Source organism: Gouania willdenowi, chromosome 7 (genome assembly GCF_900634775.1).
Source record: "Gouania willdenowi chromosome 7, fGouWil2.1, whole genome shotgun sequence".
Lineage (NCBI taxonomy): Eukaryota > Metazoa > Chordata > Actinopteri > Blenniiformes > Gobiesocidae > Gouania > Gouania willdenowi.
This window is the reverse complement of record NC_041050.1, coordinates 564,868-582,096: the sequence shown is the minus strand read 5'-3', so window position 1 is coordinate 582,096 and position 17,229 is coordinate 564,868. Positions and strand designations below refer to the sequence as shown.

Genomic DNA, 17,229 nt, shown 5'->3' with positions numbered 1-17,229 from the left:
CTATGAAGTAGTTACAGTTACACAAAGGTTGCTGACTTCGATCTTCAGCATTCTCAGAAGAACAGATTGTACTGATACAAATATGATCAAATACATTAAAATAGATGAACAGCTATCATTCTCACCATGATTATTAATATTCTTTGTCCTTTAAATGTAGAGAATTAAAAGCAAAGCCTTTAATTTGACAGTTTTAAATGCACGCTCACAGCTCAAAGTAACATATTGGCGTTTTGTTAGCGTTGGGACTAACGTAGCTTCTACTCCTCCTTCCAGGCATCCAGTCCATCCCCCCCCAGGGAGGGAAGCTGGAGATCGCAGGCATGGTGGTCGGCCAGTGGGCCGGGAACAAACCAGTGCGTGGAAGAGGAGGCTTCAACATGCAGGTGGTGTCAGTGGGCGTCGGCAAAGGGTGAGCGCCACTGGTACCACTCCCCAGATCACCATGGTTACAGACGTCCGGTGTCTGTCTGTTTTTAATGAAGGCCTCTAATCATAGATAATATTTTAATCCTATGAAACAAACCCTGTGTCCATGTGTTTAATTGGTTATATTTCGTCTGTTCTACACTCTACATGAAGACATCTCAGATGCTTCACTGTCTCCATCTCTTAAATAGTTTGTTTTTCTCCTCACAGAAGGGGTAAAGAAGTTCCATCTAAAGTCAGGGGAGGGAAGAAGGCCCCCGCCAGCCGATCACAGGTACGTTACTCAGTGTGTTCTGAACCAACGCTGGGAAATGTATTCAAATGTTCACAAATTTATACACTGTGCCCCCCCCCCCCCCAAAAGATGTCCTCGTCCCCTCCATCCAGCCCCCCTAAGCTCTCAGAGGAGGCGGGCTCCTCACCAGAGGCGTCGACCCAGCAGCTGAACGGCAGCTCCACCTCCTCCGCCGTCGCCCAGCCAATCCAGTGTGCCTTAGCCAGCAGAGACAACCATTCAGAGGGGCTGGAGGTGGAGCCCCCATGTTGCCTTGACGACTGCCCGTCGGACGGAGCGCTTCAGAAGGAAGAGTGACGGCGTCTGACAGTTACGTGTTCGACTGCCTTTCCCTGTGTTTGTAATCCTGTTTGTTAGCAGTTAGCGGCTAGCAGTTAGCGGCTAGCAGCTAGCTCCCTGTTTAGTTTTCTCATGTGGTTTTTACATCCTTTCACTCAGAGAAGTTTCCTCCATGCGTCCGTATGCGCCCCAAACCCCGCCTTTGTTTAAGAAAGAAAAAAAAAAACTTCCCCCGCACTTAAAATGAGCTTAAGCCCCACCCCTTGTGATGAGCTGTCACTTTAAAATTAAGCCTCCAGCGTGACTCCTCCTCTTCACAGCCTTCGTGTCCTAAAGCTCGAGGTCACAGAGGCTGATTAAGATGCGGTTTCCATGGTAACTGTCGCACGTTTAAAGGATGGAGCTCCATTCCGTGTCCAAAGTCACACCAGCGACCAAAAAAAATAATGCCCCCAACTATTGACAGGTGGGTGATATCTGCCATTGGAGCACTTCTGCACGCTACGCTAATCGTGTGCAACCTTGGTTTGATCAATGTAGCATAGGCTAGCCCCCCTTAAATTTATGCACCTTAAGCCCCAAAGTATGCAAACCCCGCCCCTAAAAAAAGTGCATTATTATCTTACTGTCCCCCCCCACGCCCGGTCCTGTTCTCCCAAAGCTTTGATTGTATTTACCCCAAAAGAAGCACTTATTGTTGTATTTAAATCTGACGAATTGGAGCTAAGCCCCCGCACGGCTCGACCAGTCTGTGAGGGGCGCCCCCCCACGTGACTTTAAAGAACACGTGTAGAGACAAACGTTTAAAGGTAGAAATCTTAATGACAGGAGTCAGAATGTGAACAAAGTGAAAGGCTTTGTTTTAAAAGATGTTCGATCCACACTGGACGATATTTTCCCAGGTGACACAAGCTGAATATCTGAGGCACCTTCTTCGATTTAAGGCCAAAAAAACAGAAACGTGAGCGATGGAGACGAGCGGCCGACGCCCTCGCACTCGCAGGGACTTTGCAATGAAACCCGAGAGGAGTCTTGATTGTCCTAACACACACACACACACACACACACACACACACACACACACACACACACACACACACACAAAGGACTCCAGGGAATCATGTCAGATCTCTAAAAAGAAGATATATATCCAAAGTGTAATTGAAATGCCGCTCGCCTTGGAGGCAGCCGGTGATGTTAAGATAAAGGGGCGTGGCAGCTAATCTTGGAGGATGGTGGTTGGTTGGCATTGCTACTCCCCTTTCAGAAATCTGGTGCGTGACTTTTAGAAGAAGCACTTACTATATACGTCTCATCCTTGGGACAAATCATGCAACGGATCTGCACGCGGTTCAGACTCCGAGACTTCACCGAAACGTTTTCATTAGAGCACTTATGTTTGTAGAGACGAGCGTTTCCCCCGCCGTACGTCGGACGCTAAACGTACCTCTGAGCGACTCCTGCGAAGGACTCGCACAGATCACCACGGACTGAGAACACTTTTTAAAAAAACTAAAGGCAAGTCGACAAGAAGCACCTTATTTTCTTAACGTGTCGACGACATCATGTGCCACATGAGACCAACGCGTTTAATGTGGTCGCGTCAGACGCCCCCTCCTGTTATGAACTCATTACTGCGACGCACCCAGCGCAGGTGCCGCGCCCAAACCACGAGGTTGGGACTGTTAACAGTAGAGCTGTAGCTTTAAGGCTGGACTCAGACGAGGCTACGCTCCACCAGCCGCACTCAGTCTGTCTACAACAAGTCATTGACATTAGCGCAAATACGCATACGCGCAACTCCTTAGAGGATGGCTGAGCTGGGACACATCACTGGACCCACTCGCCAGATTAAACAAACACACACACACACACACACACATGGCCTCAGTGGCACTTGTTACCAGCAGCTTCTCTCTCTGCTCTCGTGGTTTTTTTGTGTCGTTTCAATTCCTCGTGGAGTGTTGTCCAATCATCAGAGATCATTTGGTAACAGTTTCTACTGACCCACAGTGTAACACACACACACACACACACACACACACACACACACACACACACACACACACACACACACACACACACACACACACACACACACACACACACACACACGCTAGCTAGTAACAACACATCATTGTGTCCCGTTTTTCATCCTCGTCTTTATTAGCTAAATAGATTTTGATGATTTCAACACTTGTTTTTCTGACTCCGCCCCATTCACTCACCTGTTTCTTTTCTTGCTCTCTCATCACACACACATGTATACACACACTGGTCACATGGAGACAAAGCTCACATGAATTAAAGCTTTTAAAGGAAGACAAAACATGAGTGTGTCATCACGTTAGATGCCCTCTTCTGTCATGATCTTGTTACTGCGACGCGCGGAGAAACAAACCATCAGTTTGAGACGTTTATTGGTAGAACTGTAGGTGTCGTTAGGTCTAAGGCAGGAACGTAACTATTATAAACTCTACATCCACTAGAAATCATTCACTTATTGAACTGATTAGTGCAAATTCACAGCTACTTGAAAGGCTTTTTATGAGTGTCGAGCTGTGGTACCATTACTGGACTTACTCGACACACACACACACACACACACACACACACACACACACACACACACACACACACACACACACACGGCCTCAGTGGCACTTGTTACCAGCAGCTTCTCTCTCTGCTCTCGTGGTTTTTCTGTGTCGTTTCAATTCTTTGTGGAGTGTTGTCCAATCATCAGAGATCATTTGGTAACAGTTTCTACTGACCCACAGTGTAACACACACACACACACGCTAGCTAGCTAGCTAGTAACAACACATCGTTATGTCCCTCTTTTCATCCTCGTCTGTTTTAGTTAAAATAGTGTTTTGTTGATTTCAACGCTTGTGTTTCTGACTCCGCCCTCGTTCACTCACCCCTTCCTTTTCTCGCTCTCCTTTTGTGTACACACACACACACACACACACACACTCTCATGCGTGCGCACACAGCTTTAATAACCCCCCCCCCCCCCCCCCCCCCCTCCGTTAGCCCGTAGGAGTGTTTCTATTGGCCGTTGGTTTCTCTTTACTCTTTCGGGCTGCCCCGCCCTCCTCTAATCAACCCCACTAACAGTAAAGGTTATATTAATAATCAGTTTCTGTATGTATTCTAGCCAGAGTGGATAAAAAAAACCTGAAAAAAAAATCTAAACCGTTTATTCAAATGTGCAAAATGTGTTTTTTCTTACTATTTTAATGTTATGACATCTAATCTAATCCTACCATCGCTTCAGTTAGTACTGAGATACGCTTAGCCAACCTAGAGATTTGAACTGTAACAATCGCCACTTTTCCTTACCTGTATTTTAAATGGCATCTTTAGACCACTTTAATATGTATAAGTATGGCCTGTTTTTTTCTCCGATTGAAATCGTCGTCTGCACTATGTTGGATAATAAACATGATAAACTCTCCCTCCTTCAACGCTAAACTAGGCTCTCGTTAAACACTGAGAACCAAACGTCCAACAACCCCCGCCTTATAAACTCCGCCCCCTCCCCGTGATGATCGTACAACGTATTGGCACGTTTACCCCCGCAGGTCTGTGATTGGTCTTGTTTTGATTTTGTGGTTGCCGTGGAGAGACACAGACAGACAAAGGCGGAGTTTACTTTTGCTTCGTTGACTGAATCTGACACAGAACGGACCTTTGCTTTGCCTTACATTCATACTTTAAACTGGTCAGACTGGAGACGTCACAGAGGTGGAATTTTCTTTTAAAATGACAAACCTAAATAAAGATCAAACAGAAGGAGAGAAATCATTGTCATCTTCATTTATCTTTATCTGTGATGTAAGAAAAGATGCAACAAAACAACAAAGAAATGCCTGCTGGGATGTTTGAGAAGTCACACAAAACAAAGTTTGACTTCAAAATAAATATCAGTAAAAGCTAATAAAACAGTCCATAAGCAGTGAATTGTTGTAAATAACAAAAATCAGAATTACTGTGCATTTTAAACAAAAATTAAGGAAAATTCTCCTTCTGTGATGAGTAAAAACTCCCCAAGTGTCTCAGAAAAGGTAAAAGCTTGAATCAAAGGTCCCTCATTTCTGTCTGTCACTCATCGCCCATAAAATCTTCACTTTAACCCCCTGCATCCAAACCAGCGCCCCCTGTGGTCCAATCATTACGATCCAAGGGCCATTTGTCATCAGAGAACAAGCCGTGCAGCAGAAAAAAGGGTTAAATTTATCCATAATATGGTTGTAGAAGTACTCTCCTGGTCATTATTGCTGTTCTAATTATGGTTGGTATAATTTGTCATCATTGTTAGCATTATGGAAGCAGCGGACGGTTTGTGGAAGAGCTGAGTTTTCTTTTCTTTGTGTGCTGTTGGTGCTCTGACCTCACAGAGGGACGAAAGCTTCACAAAGAGACTAAAGATGGCAGTCGGCTTTGGACTGGTTGGAAATGACTTACAGTGCTGAAATAAAATTTATTCTTTTAGTAAAAAAAAGGAGCCTGTGTCTCCCGTTTGATGCTTTCTCTCTCTCTCACACACACACACACAAGCACGCACAAAAACGCACAAACATCCAGTAAATTAGGCTGCAAAAATCTAAATAAATATAGTTTTTCTGATAAAGAAAAAACACTGAAGGCAATCTTCATACATTTTAACTCTTTTAAAGCTAGGGTAGGAGATTTTCTCCAGACACACTTTTTAAGTTTTTGGTTGAAATTGTCTTTATGTCCTGACAGAAATTAAGATCTTATGTTGTCTGAAAAAGGAACAAAGAAAATCTATCATCTGTAGCAGCTGTAAATCTGTAATAACTTCAACCAGCAGTTTTTTTTTTTTTTTAACCAATCACATATCCCTGCTCGTTCTCGACCCCTCACATGCACGAGCTCACGCTGAAAGCGCGTCACCGCTGACAAAGTTAAAACACAGTTTTTGGTCATGTTCTTAACATAATAATGATAAAGTTTGTTTATTTACTGCTGAATGAGACATGAGACGTTTCTACACAATACAAGTGATGATGAGACGGAGCACTGAGGGGAGGGGGGTTACATTCAAAATCATGCTAGCTTTTGAAAATCACCTACCTGACCTTTAAACAAATCTTAATGCATTTTATGTAAATTTGTTGGCAATTGTTCCTGGAAAAGGAAAGTTATTAATATGGTAATTGTTTTGGGCTTGACAATGAAAAAAAAATCCCACAAATATATTTTTGGCACTTTTTTCTTTGATGAAAATTTGAGTTTCTGAAAAACAAAAACTTTCCTGTGACTGAAGTTTACAATGTGAGACAAAAACAGGAGAAACTAAAATTTGCTTTTCAAACTTATAGAAAAGACAAATCAGTAAACCAAATCTACTGTAATTTACTTATACACTTAGATAATGAAAGACAACTCCAATAATGTTAGTTTTCAATGTAAATAGCACAAATACATGAAGCAGCTGAAGGTTTAAAGGACAGCAATTAGAAATGACTGCGTTTCCTTTGAAAGTCAATTTAATTTCCTTTAAACTCAACATTATTTATTGCAATAGGGGTGATTCAGTGTGCAAAGATATGGGAAACATAGAAAAACACACAAGCCACAATAAAACACGGGTATATAACATAAAAACATGTTGACCCATTAAAAACTTAGGGTAATGTAAAACAATGAGACAAATATAAATCCAGTAAAGAAATAAATCTATAAACTCGTTTCATAACAGAAGAAAACACCCAAAAGTAATTCTAACTTGTAGAAAATAACCACATATATATATATATATATATATATATATATATATGTGGTATACGTACGTTTTGCATCACTTTTCTACACTTTTACAGACTAATGGTAGTGAATATAAAAACGAAAATTTTTGTTAATAAATATTTGTTGATTTTTTTTTAACGTTGATTATAGAAAACATTTTATAATGATTAAAAAAGTATTCCTTGTAGACAGTAGAAGTGATGATAGGACACATACGTCACTGGATCTCGCGATATTTCCTGGGGCCCCGCCCCCTCTCCCCCGCTCTGCTGTAAATATGGCGCGGACAGAGGACGGAGAACTGGGACTAAAACTAACCCGGACCAGAGACGGCTTTGGACCGAGACCCGGTCCTCAGAAGACCCACAGAGGACCGCATTAGACCGGGTTAGTCCGCGAACCTTCAGTTTAGTTCTTAGCTGTCAGCTAGTAGCGATGCTAGTGGTTACTCAGCTAACGCGGGTTAACTACCGTTAAACTAGTGGTTAATTAACTACCATCACTAGTTAACTACTATTACTAACCAATAGTTAACTAACATTAAACTAGTGGTTAATTATCTACCATTACTAATCACTAGTTAACTACTATTACTAACCAATAATTAACTAACATTAAACTAGTGGTTAATTAACTACCATTACTAATCACTAGTTAACTACTATTACTAATCACTAGTTAACTACTATTACTAACCAGTAATTAACTACCACTACTAATCACTAGTTAACTACTATTACTAACCAATAGTTAACTAACATTAAACTAGTGGTTAATTATCTACCATTACTAATCACTAGTTAACTACTATTACTAATCACTAGTTAACTACTATTACTAACCAGTAATTAACTACCACTACTAATCACTAGTTAACTACTATTACTAACCAATAGTTAACTAACATTAAACTAGTGGTTAATTATCTACCATTAAACTAGTGGTTAATTATCTACCATTACTAATCACTAGTTAACTACTATTACTAATCACTAGTTAACTACTATTACTAACCAATAGTTAACTACCATTAAACTAGTGGTTATTTCTCTTATTTCTGACATTTCTACATCACATTTTAATGACTTTTCTACATTTTTTCCACTTTCCAAACATGTTCATCACTTATAAACCATTTCTTTTACACCTAATGTCACATATTTTGACCTATTATTGATACTTTTAACCTCTTTTCACCAGATTTCATGATAATTTTTGCCATTTTAACCATATTCACCATTCGTCGTGACCATTATTTGCCAGTTTAAACTAATATTAACACTTTGAACCATTTTTACCACTTTTTCTGTCTCTAATTTACAACTTTTCTGTGGTTTTTAAAATCCCATTTCACCTCCTTTTCCACCATTTTTGGTCACTTTGAATCATTTTATTAGTGATTAAAAAAATGATTTTCATCTTTAAGATGACTATAATAATATGCTTCTTTGTTCTTCAGGATTACAGACTGGAATTAAAACGTGATTTATTTTCCCAGCTGCCCCTGAAGGCTTCGTGCACTGGGAGCTGTCGGATGACTGTTGGATACCTGTTGGTTGACTGGGAGCTGTGGGATGAGGTAGTAGATTGTATAGTTTTAGGATCACACCAGATCTGGGAGGTAACTATACAGCCTACTGTCTTTCTCACGGTGAACCAACGTCCACTTCCTGTTGACGCTGTGACTATATTGAATTATCGAACAGTATGATGTTATTAAACCTGTCTATGTTTCTATATCTATGCTATATCAAACAGTCCTGAACAATTTTATATTTCTAATGTAATTATGCATTTATTTTGCTTCCAATCATTAATGTTTAATTATTTTTTTTGATGTGATAAGAAATCTGGTTTACAGATTATTTTGTGTTCCCTGTGACTGTTTCTGGTTTGGTTTTATTTTCATATTTATTTATTTTAGGATGAATGAACATGTGCTCTAGCTCTGCTTTATGTATTTATTTATCTCTGTTGATGGTTGAGGGTCGTCACTAATTGTTAAATGAATAACATCAACATTGAATGCTGTATCTATAGATGCTAAAGCTAAATCAGTTTGTTTTTCATGATTGAAATAAGTTCACGAAGGTCATCGTAAAATATTATGGTCACAATTTGCAGATTTACAAATATTTATGCACGATTTTCTCAGGAAATGTTATAAAAGTTTTTTTTTTGATGTCGTTTTGTGTGTTTGGAGTTAGTTTTAGTGTCTCATGAGCTAAGGTTTCCTTTCTTTTGTTTGGAAATTGTGAGAAAATTTAATATGTTTTTTAATTAAATTTCTTTAAAAAAAATTATTGTCTTGTATCAAATGTTTTTTACTACAGTACAGTTGCTAACTCTCCTTAGCAGGATGCTAAAAAAAGAAGGAGAGAAGAAGAAAAAATATAAATTGTCATTTTTTTTTTTTTCTAAACCATGTGATGTTTGTACATTAATGAAATTTATCCTCTACATTTAACCCATCCCTGAGGAGCAGTGAGCAGCCATTTTTGCAGCGCCTGGGGAGCAGTTCGGGGTTAAGGGACTTGATCAACATCCCACAGTGACGGCCCAGGTGAGGCTTGAACCGGCAACCCTCCGATTACAAGCTCAGCGTCCTTAACCACTAGACCACCACTCCCCATATGACTTACCTCAGAAAAATATTCAAAATTTTGTCATTTTTATGACTTACCTCCAAGAAAAATCTAAATTTTGTCATTTTTATGACTTCAAATAGCCTGACCTCAAGGAAAAAAAATCTATATTTTAAAACAAGGAAACAAGCCAGCAAAATTAATGATAAATAGAAAGGATGAGGGATAAATAAAGTATAGATAGAGAATAAAAGATAAATATATATATAAAGTGCAGCAGGTAAATTTTTTTCAAAATTTTGTCATTTTTATGACTTACTATTGCCTTACCTCCAGAAGAAAATTCAAAATGTCATTTTTATGACTTACTATAGCCTTACCTCCAGAAAAAATGTCAAAATGTTGTCATTTTTATGACTTACCTCCAAGAAAAATCTAAATTTTGTCATTTTTATGACTTCTATAACCTTACTTAAAAAAAAATTCAAATTGTTGTCAGTTTTATGACTGACTATAGCCTTGTCTCCAAAAAAATTCAAAATTTTGTCATTTTTATGACTTACTATTGCCTTACCTCCAGAAAAAATGTCAAAATGTTGTCATTTTTATTACTTACTATAGCCTTATTTCCAGAATTTTTTTCAAAACTTTCTAATTTTTATGAAGTACTATAGCCTTACCTCTAGAAAAAAGTCCAAATTTTGTCATTTTTATGACTTACAATAGCTTTACCTACAGAAAAAATGTCAAAATGTTGTCATTTTTATGACTTACTATAGCCTTACCTCCAGAAAAATTTTTTTTTTTTTGTCAATTTAATGACTTACTATAGACTTACCTCCAGAAAAAATGTCAAAATTTTGTAATTTTAATGACTTACTATAGCCTTACCTCCAGAAAAAATGACAAAATTTCGTCATTTTTATGACTTAATATAGCATTACCTCCAAAAGAAAATTCAAAATGTTGTCATTTTGATGACTTACTAAAGCCTTACCTCCAGAGGAAAATTCAAAATGTCATTTTTATGACTTACTATAGCCATTCCTCCAGAATTTTTTCAAAACTTTGTAATTTTTATGACTAACTATAACCTTACCTCCAAAAAAATTCAAAATTTTGTCATTTTTATGACTTACTATTGCCTTACCTCCAGAAAAAATGTGTCAAAATGTTGTCATTTTTATTACTTACTATAGCCTTATTTCCAGAATTTTTTTCAAAACTTTGTAATTTTTATGACTTACTATATAGCCTTATCTCCAGAAAAAAATTGTAAATTTTGTCATTTTTATGACTTACTATAGCCGTACCTCCAGGAAAAATGTCAAAATGTTGCCAGTTTTATGACTTACTATAAAGCCTTACCTCCAGAAAAAATATTCAAAACTTTGTCAATTTTATGACTTACTATTGCCTTACCTCCAGAAGAAAATTCAAAATGTTATTTTTATGACTTACTATAGCCTTACCTCCAGAAAAAATGTCAAAATGTTGTCATTTTTATGACTTACCTCCAAGAAAAATCTAAATTTTGTCATTTTTATGACATCTATAACCTTACTTCAAAAAAAATTCAAATTGTTGTCAGTTTTATAAAGTACTATAGCCTTACCTCCAGAAAAAATGTCAAAATGTTGTCATTTTTATGACTTACTATAGCCTTACCTCCAAAAAAAAAATTAAAAATTTTGTCAATTTAATGACTTACTATAGACTTACCTCCAGAAAAAATGTCAAAATTTTGTAATTTTAATGACTTACTATAGCCTTACCTCCAGAAAAAATGTCAAAATGTTGTCATTTTGATGACTTACTAAAGCCTTACCTCCAGAGGAAAATTCAAAATGTCATTTTTATGGCTTACTATAACCATTCCTCCAGAATTTTTTTCAAAACTTTGTAATTTTTATGACTTACTATAACCTTACCTCCAAAAAAATTCAAAATTTTGTCATTTTTATGACTTACTATAGCCTTAACTCCAAAAAAAATGTCAAAATGTTGTCATTTTTATGACTTACTATAGCCTTACCTCAGGAAAAACATTAAAAATGTTTTCATTTTTATGACTTACTATATAGCCTTACCTCCAGAAAAATATTATTTTTTTAATTTTTATGACTTACCTCCAAAAAAAATTCAAAATGTTGTCATTTTTATTACTTACTATAGCCTTACCTCCAGAATTTTTATCAAAACTTTCTAATTTTTATGACTTACTATAGCTTTACCTCCAGAAAAATATTCAAAAATGTTTAATTTTTATGACTTACCTCCAAGAAAAATCTAAAGTTTGTCATTTTTATGATTTTCTATAGCCATACTTCAAGAAAAATATTCAAATTGTTGACAGTTTTATGACTTACTATAACCTTACCTCCAAAAAAAATCAAAATTTTGTCATTTTTATGACTTACTATAGCCTTACCTCCAGAAAAAATGTCAAAATTTTGTCATTTTTATGACTTACTATAGCCTTACCTCCAGAAAAAATGTCAAAATTTTGTCATTTTTATGACTTACTATAGCTTTACCTCCAGAAAAATGTCAAAATGTTGTCATTTTTATGACTTACTATAGCCTTACCTCCAAAAAAAAAATTAAAAATTTTGTCAATTTAATGACTTACTATAGACTTACCTCCAGAAAAAATGTCAAAATGTTGTCATTTTTATGACTTAATATAGCATTACCTCCAAAAGAAAATTCAAAATGTTGTCATTTTGATGACTTACTAAAGCCTTACCTCCAGAGGAAAATTCAAAATGTTATTTTTATGACTTACTATAACCTTACCTCCAGAAAAAAATGTCAAAATGTTGTCATTTTTATGACTTACCTCCAAGAAAAATCTAAATTTTGTCATTTTTATGACTTCTATAACCTTACTTCAAAAAAAAATTCAAATTGTTGTCAGTTTTATGACTGACTATAGCCTTGTCTCCAAAAAAATTCAAAATTTTGTCATTTTTATGACTTACTATTGCCTTACCTCCAGAGGAAAATTCAAAATGTCATTTTTATGACTTACTATAGCCTTACCTCCAGAAAAAATGTCAAAATGTTGTCATTTTTATTACTTACTATAGCCTTATTTCCAGAATTTTTTTCAAAACTTTCTAATTTTTATGAAGTACTATAGCCTTACCTCTAGAAAAAAGTCCAAATTTTGTCATTTTTATGACTTACAATAGCTTTACCTACAGAAAAAATGTCAAAATGTTGTCATTTTTATGACTTACTATAGCCTTACCTCCAGAAAAAATGTCAAAATGTTGTCATTTTTATGACTTACTATAGCCTTACCTCCAGAATTTTTTTTTTTTTTTTGTCAATTTAATGACTTACTATAGACTTACCTCCAGAAAAAATGTCAAAATTTTGTAATTTTAATGACTTACTATAGCCTTACCTCCAGAAAAAATGACAAAATTTCGTCATTTTTATGACTTAATATAGCATTACCTCCAAAAGAAAATTCAAAATGTTGTCATTTTGATGACTTACTATAGCCTTACCTCCAGAGGAAAATTCAAAATGTCATTTTTATGACTTACTATAGCCTTACCTCCAGAAAAAATGTCAAAATGTTGTCATTTTTATGACTTACTATAGCCTTACCTCAGGAAAAACATTCAAAATGTTTTCATTTTTATGACTTACTATAGCCTTACCTCCAGAAAAATATTATTATTTTTTTAATTTTTATGACTTACCTCCAAAAAAAATTCAAAATGTTGTCATTTTTATTACTTACTATAGCCTTATTTCCAGAATTTTTTTCAAAACTTTGTAATTTTTATGACTTACTATATAGCCTTATCTCCAGAAAAAAATTGTAAATTTTGTCATTTTTATGACTTACTATAGCCGTACCTCCAGGAAAAATGTCAAAATGTTGCCAGTTTTATGATTTACTATAGACTTACGTCCAAAAAATTTCAAAAATTTGTCATTTTTATGACTTACTATAAAGCCTTACCTCCAGAAAACAATATTCAAAACTTTGGCAATTTTATGACTTACTATTGCCTTACCTCCAGAAGAAAATTCAAAATGTTATTTTTATGACTTACTATAGCCTTACCTCCAGAAAAAATGTCAAAATGTTGTCATTTTTATGACTTACCTCCAAGAAAAATCTAAATTTTGTCATTTTTATGACTTCTATAACCTTACTTCAAAAAAAAAATTCAAATTGTTGTCAGTTTTATGACTGACTATAGCCTTACCTCCAGAATTTTTTTCAAAACTTTCTAATTTTTATGACTTACTATAGCCGTACCTCCAGAAAAAATGTCAAAATTTTGTCATTTTTATGACTTATTATAGCCTTAAATCCAAAAAAAATGTCAAAATGTTGTCATTTTTATGACTTACTATAGCCTTACCTCAGGAAAAACATTCAAAATGGTTTCATTTTTATGACTTACTATAGCCTTACTTCCAGAAAAATATTATTATTTTTTTAATTTTTATGACTTACCTCCAAAAAAAATTCAAAATTTTGTCATTTTTATGACTTACTATTGCCTTACCTCCAGAAAAAATGTCAAAATGTTGTCATTTTTATTACTTACTACAGCCTTATTTCCAGAATTTTTTTCAAAACTTTGTAATTTTTATGACTTACTATATAGCCTTATCTCCAGAAAAAAATTGTAAATTTTGTCATTTTTATGACTTACTATAGCCGTACCTCCAGGAAAAATGTCAAAATGTTGCCAGTTTTATGATTTACTATAGACTTACGTCCCAAAAATTTCAAAAAATTTGTCATTTTTATGACTTACTATAGCCTTACCTCCAGAAAACAATATTCAAAACTTTGTCAATTTTATGACTTACTATTGCCTTACCTCCAGAAGAAAATTCAAAATGTTATTTTTATGACTTACTATAGCCTTACCTCCAGAAAAAATGTCAAAATGTTGTCATTTTTATGACTTACTATAGCCTTACCTCAGGAAAAACATTCAAAATGTTTTCATTTTTATGACTTACTATAGCCTTACCTCCAGAAAAATATTATTATTTTTTTAATTTTCATGACTTACCTCCAAAAAAAATTCAAAATGTTGTCATTTTTATTACTTACTATAGCCTTATTTCCAGAATTTTTTTCAAAACTTTGTAATTTTTATGACTTACTATATAGCCTTATCTCCAGAAAAAAATTGTAAATTTTGTCATTTTTATGACTTACTATAGCCGTACCTCCAGGAAAAATGTCAAAATGTTGCCAGTTTTATGATTTACTATAGACTTACGTCCCAAAAATTTCAAAAATTTGTCATTTTTATGACTTACTAAAGCCTTACCTCCAGAGGAAAATTCAAAATGTCATTTTTATGACTTACTATAGCCATTCCTCCAGAAATGTTTTTCAAAACTTTGTAATTTTTATGACTTACTATAACCTTACCTCCAAAAAAATTCAAAATTTTGCCATTTTTATGACCTACTATTGCCTTACCTCCAGAAAAAATGTCAAAATGATGTAAATTTTATTACTTACTATTGCCTTATTTCCAGAATTTTTTTCAAAACTTTGTAATTTTTATGACTTACTATATAGCCTTATCTCCAGAAAAAATTTGTAAATTTTGTCATTTTTATGACTTACTATAGCCGTACCTCCAGAAGAAATGTCAAAATTTTGTCATTTTTATGACTTACTATAGCCTTACCTCCAGAAAAAATGTCAAAATTTTGTCATTTTTATGACTTACTATAGCCTTACCTCCAGAAAAAATGTCAAAATGTTGCCAGTTTTATGATTTACTATAGACTTACGTCCAAAAAATTTCAAAAATTTGTCATTTTTATGACTTACTCTAGCCTTACCTCCAGAAAACAATATTCAAAACTTTGTCAATTTTTTGACTTACTATTGCCTTTCCTCCAGAAGAAAATTCAAAATGTTATTTTTATGACTTACTATAGCCTTACCTCCAGAAAAAATGTCAAAATTTTGTCATTTTTATGACTTACTATAGCCTTACCTCCAGAAAAAATGTCAAAATGTTGTCATTTTTATGACTTAATATAGCATTACCTCCAAAAGAAAATTCAAAATGTTGTCATTTTGATGACTTACTATAGCCTTATCTCCAGAAAAAAATTGTAAATTTTGTCATTTTTATGACTTACTATAGCCGTACCTCCAGGAAAAATGTCAAAATGTTGCCAGTTTTATGATTTACTATAGACTTACGTCCAAAAAATTTCAAAAATTTGTCATTTTTATGACTTACTAAAGCCTTACCTCCAGAAAACAATATTCAAAACTTTGGCAATTTTATGACTTACTATTGCCTTACCTCCAGAAGAAAATTCAAATGTTATTTTTATGTCTTACTATAGCCTTACCTCCAGAAAAAATGTCAAAATGTTGTCATTTTTATGACTTACCTCCAAGAAAAATCTAAATTTTGTCATTTTTATGACTTCTATAACCTTACTTCAAAAAAAAAATTCAAATTGTTGTCAGTTTTATGACTGACTATAGCCTTACCTCCAGAATTTTTTTCAAAACTTTCTAATTTTTATGACTTACTATAGCCGTACCTCCAGAAAAAAATGTCAAAATTTTGTCATTTTTATGACTTATTATAGCCTTAAATCCAAAAAAAATGTCAAAATGTTGTCATTTTTATGACTTACTATAGCCTTACCTCAGGAAAAACATTCAAAATGGTTTCATTTTTATGACTTACTATAGCCTTACTTCCAGAAAAATATTATTATTTTTTTAATTTTTATGACTTACCTCCAAAAAAAATTCAAAATTTTGTCATTTTTATGACTTACTATTGCCTTACCTCCAGAAAATATGTCAAAATGTTGTCATTTTTATTACTTACTACAGCCTTATTTCCAGAATTTTTTTCAAAACTTTGTAATTTTTATGACTTACTATATAGCCTTATCTCCAGAAAAAAATTGTAAATTTTGTCATTTTTATGACTTACTATAGCCGTACCTCCAGGAAAAATGTCAAAATGTTGCCAGTTTTATGATTTACTATAGACTTACGTCCCAAAAATTTCAAAAATTTGTCATTTTTATGACTTACTATAAAGCCTTACCTCCAGAAAACAATATTCAAAACTTTGGCAATTTTATGACTTACTATTGCCTTACCTCCAGAAGAAAATTCAAAATGTTATTTTTATGACTTACTATAGCCTTACCTCCAGAAAAAATGTCAAAATGTTGTCATTTTTATGACTTACCTCCAAGAAAAATCTAAATTTTGTCATTTTTATGACATCTATAACCTTACTTCAAAAGAAATTCAAATTGTTGTCAGTTTTATAAAGTACTATAGCCTTACCTCCAGAAAAAATGTCAAAATGTTGTCATTTTTATGACTTACTATAGCCTTACCTCCAAAAAAAAAATTAAAAATTTTGTCAATTTAATGACTTACTATAGACTTACCTCCAGAAAAAATGTCAAAATTTTGTAATTTTAATGACTTACTATAGCCTTACCTCCAGAAAAAATGTCAAAATGTTGTCATTTTGATGACTTACTAAAGCCTTACCTCCAGAGGAAAATTCAAAATGTCATTTTTATGGCTTACTATAACCATTCCTCCAGAATTTTTTTCAAAACTTTGTAATTTTTATGACTTACTATGACCTTACCTCCAAAAAAATTCAAAATTTTGTCATTTTTATGACTTACTATAGCCTCACCTCAATAAAAATATTAAAAAATGTTTTAATTTTTATGACTTACCTCCAAGAAAAATCTAAATTTTGTCAATTTTATGACTTATTATAGCCTTACCTCCAGAAAAAATGTCAAAATTTTGTCATTTTTATGACTTACTATAGCCTTACCTCC

General features: G+C 34.2%; 1 protein-coding gene across 2 annotated transcripts in view; it reads left to right on the top strand.

Annotated features, from left to right (window-relative positions):
* LOC114466828 (constitutive coactivator of PPAR-gamma-like protein 2) overlaps positions 1-5,517 on the top strand; it is a 31,374-nt gene extending 25,857 nt beyond the window's left edge. For both annotated transcript variants that reach the window (XM_028452619.1, XM_028452621.1), the window contains exons 15-17: positions 277-412; positions 640-703; positions 794-5,517. In XM_028452619.1, coding sequence (XP_028308420.1) covers positions 277-412; positions 640-703; positions 794-1,021 — 428 coding nt within the window. In that variant the 3' untranslated portion in view covers positions 1,022-5,517. The remainder of the gene's footprint in view (positions 1-276; positions 413-639; positions 704-793) is intronic.
* Positions 5,518-17,229: the final 11,712 nt, after the last annotated feature.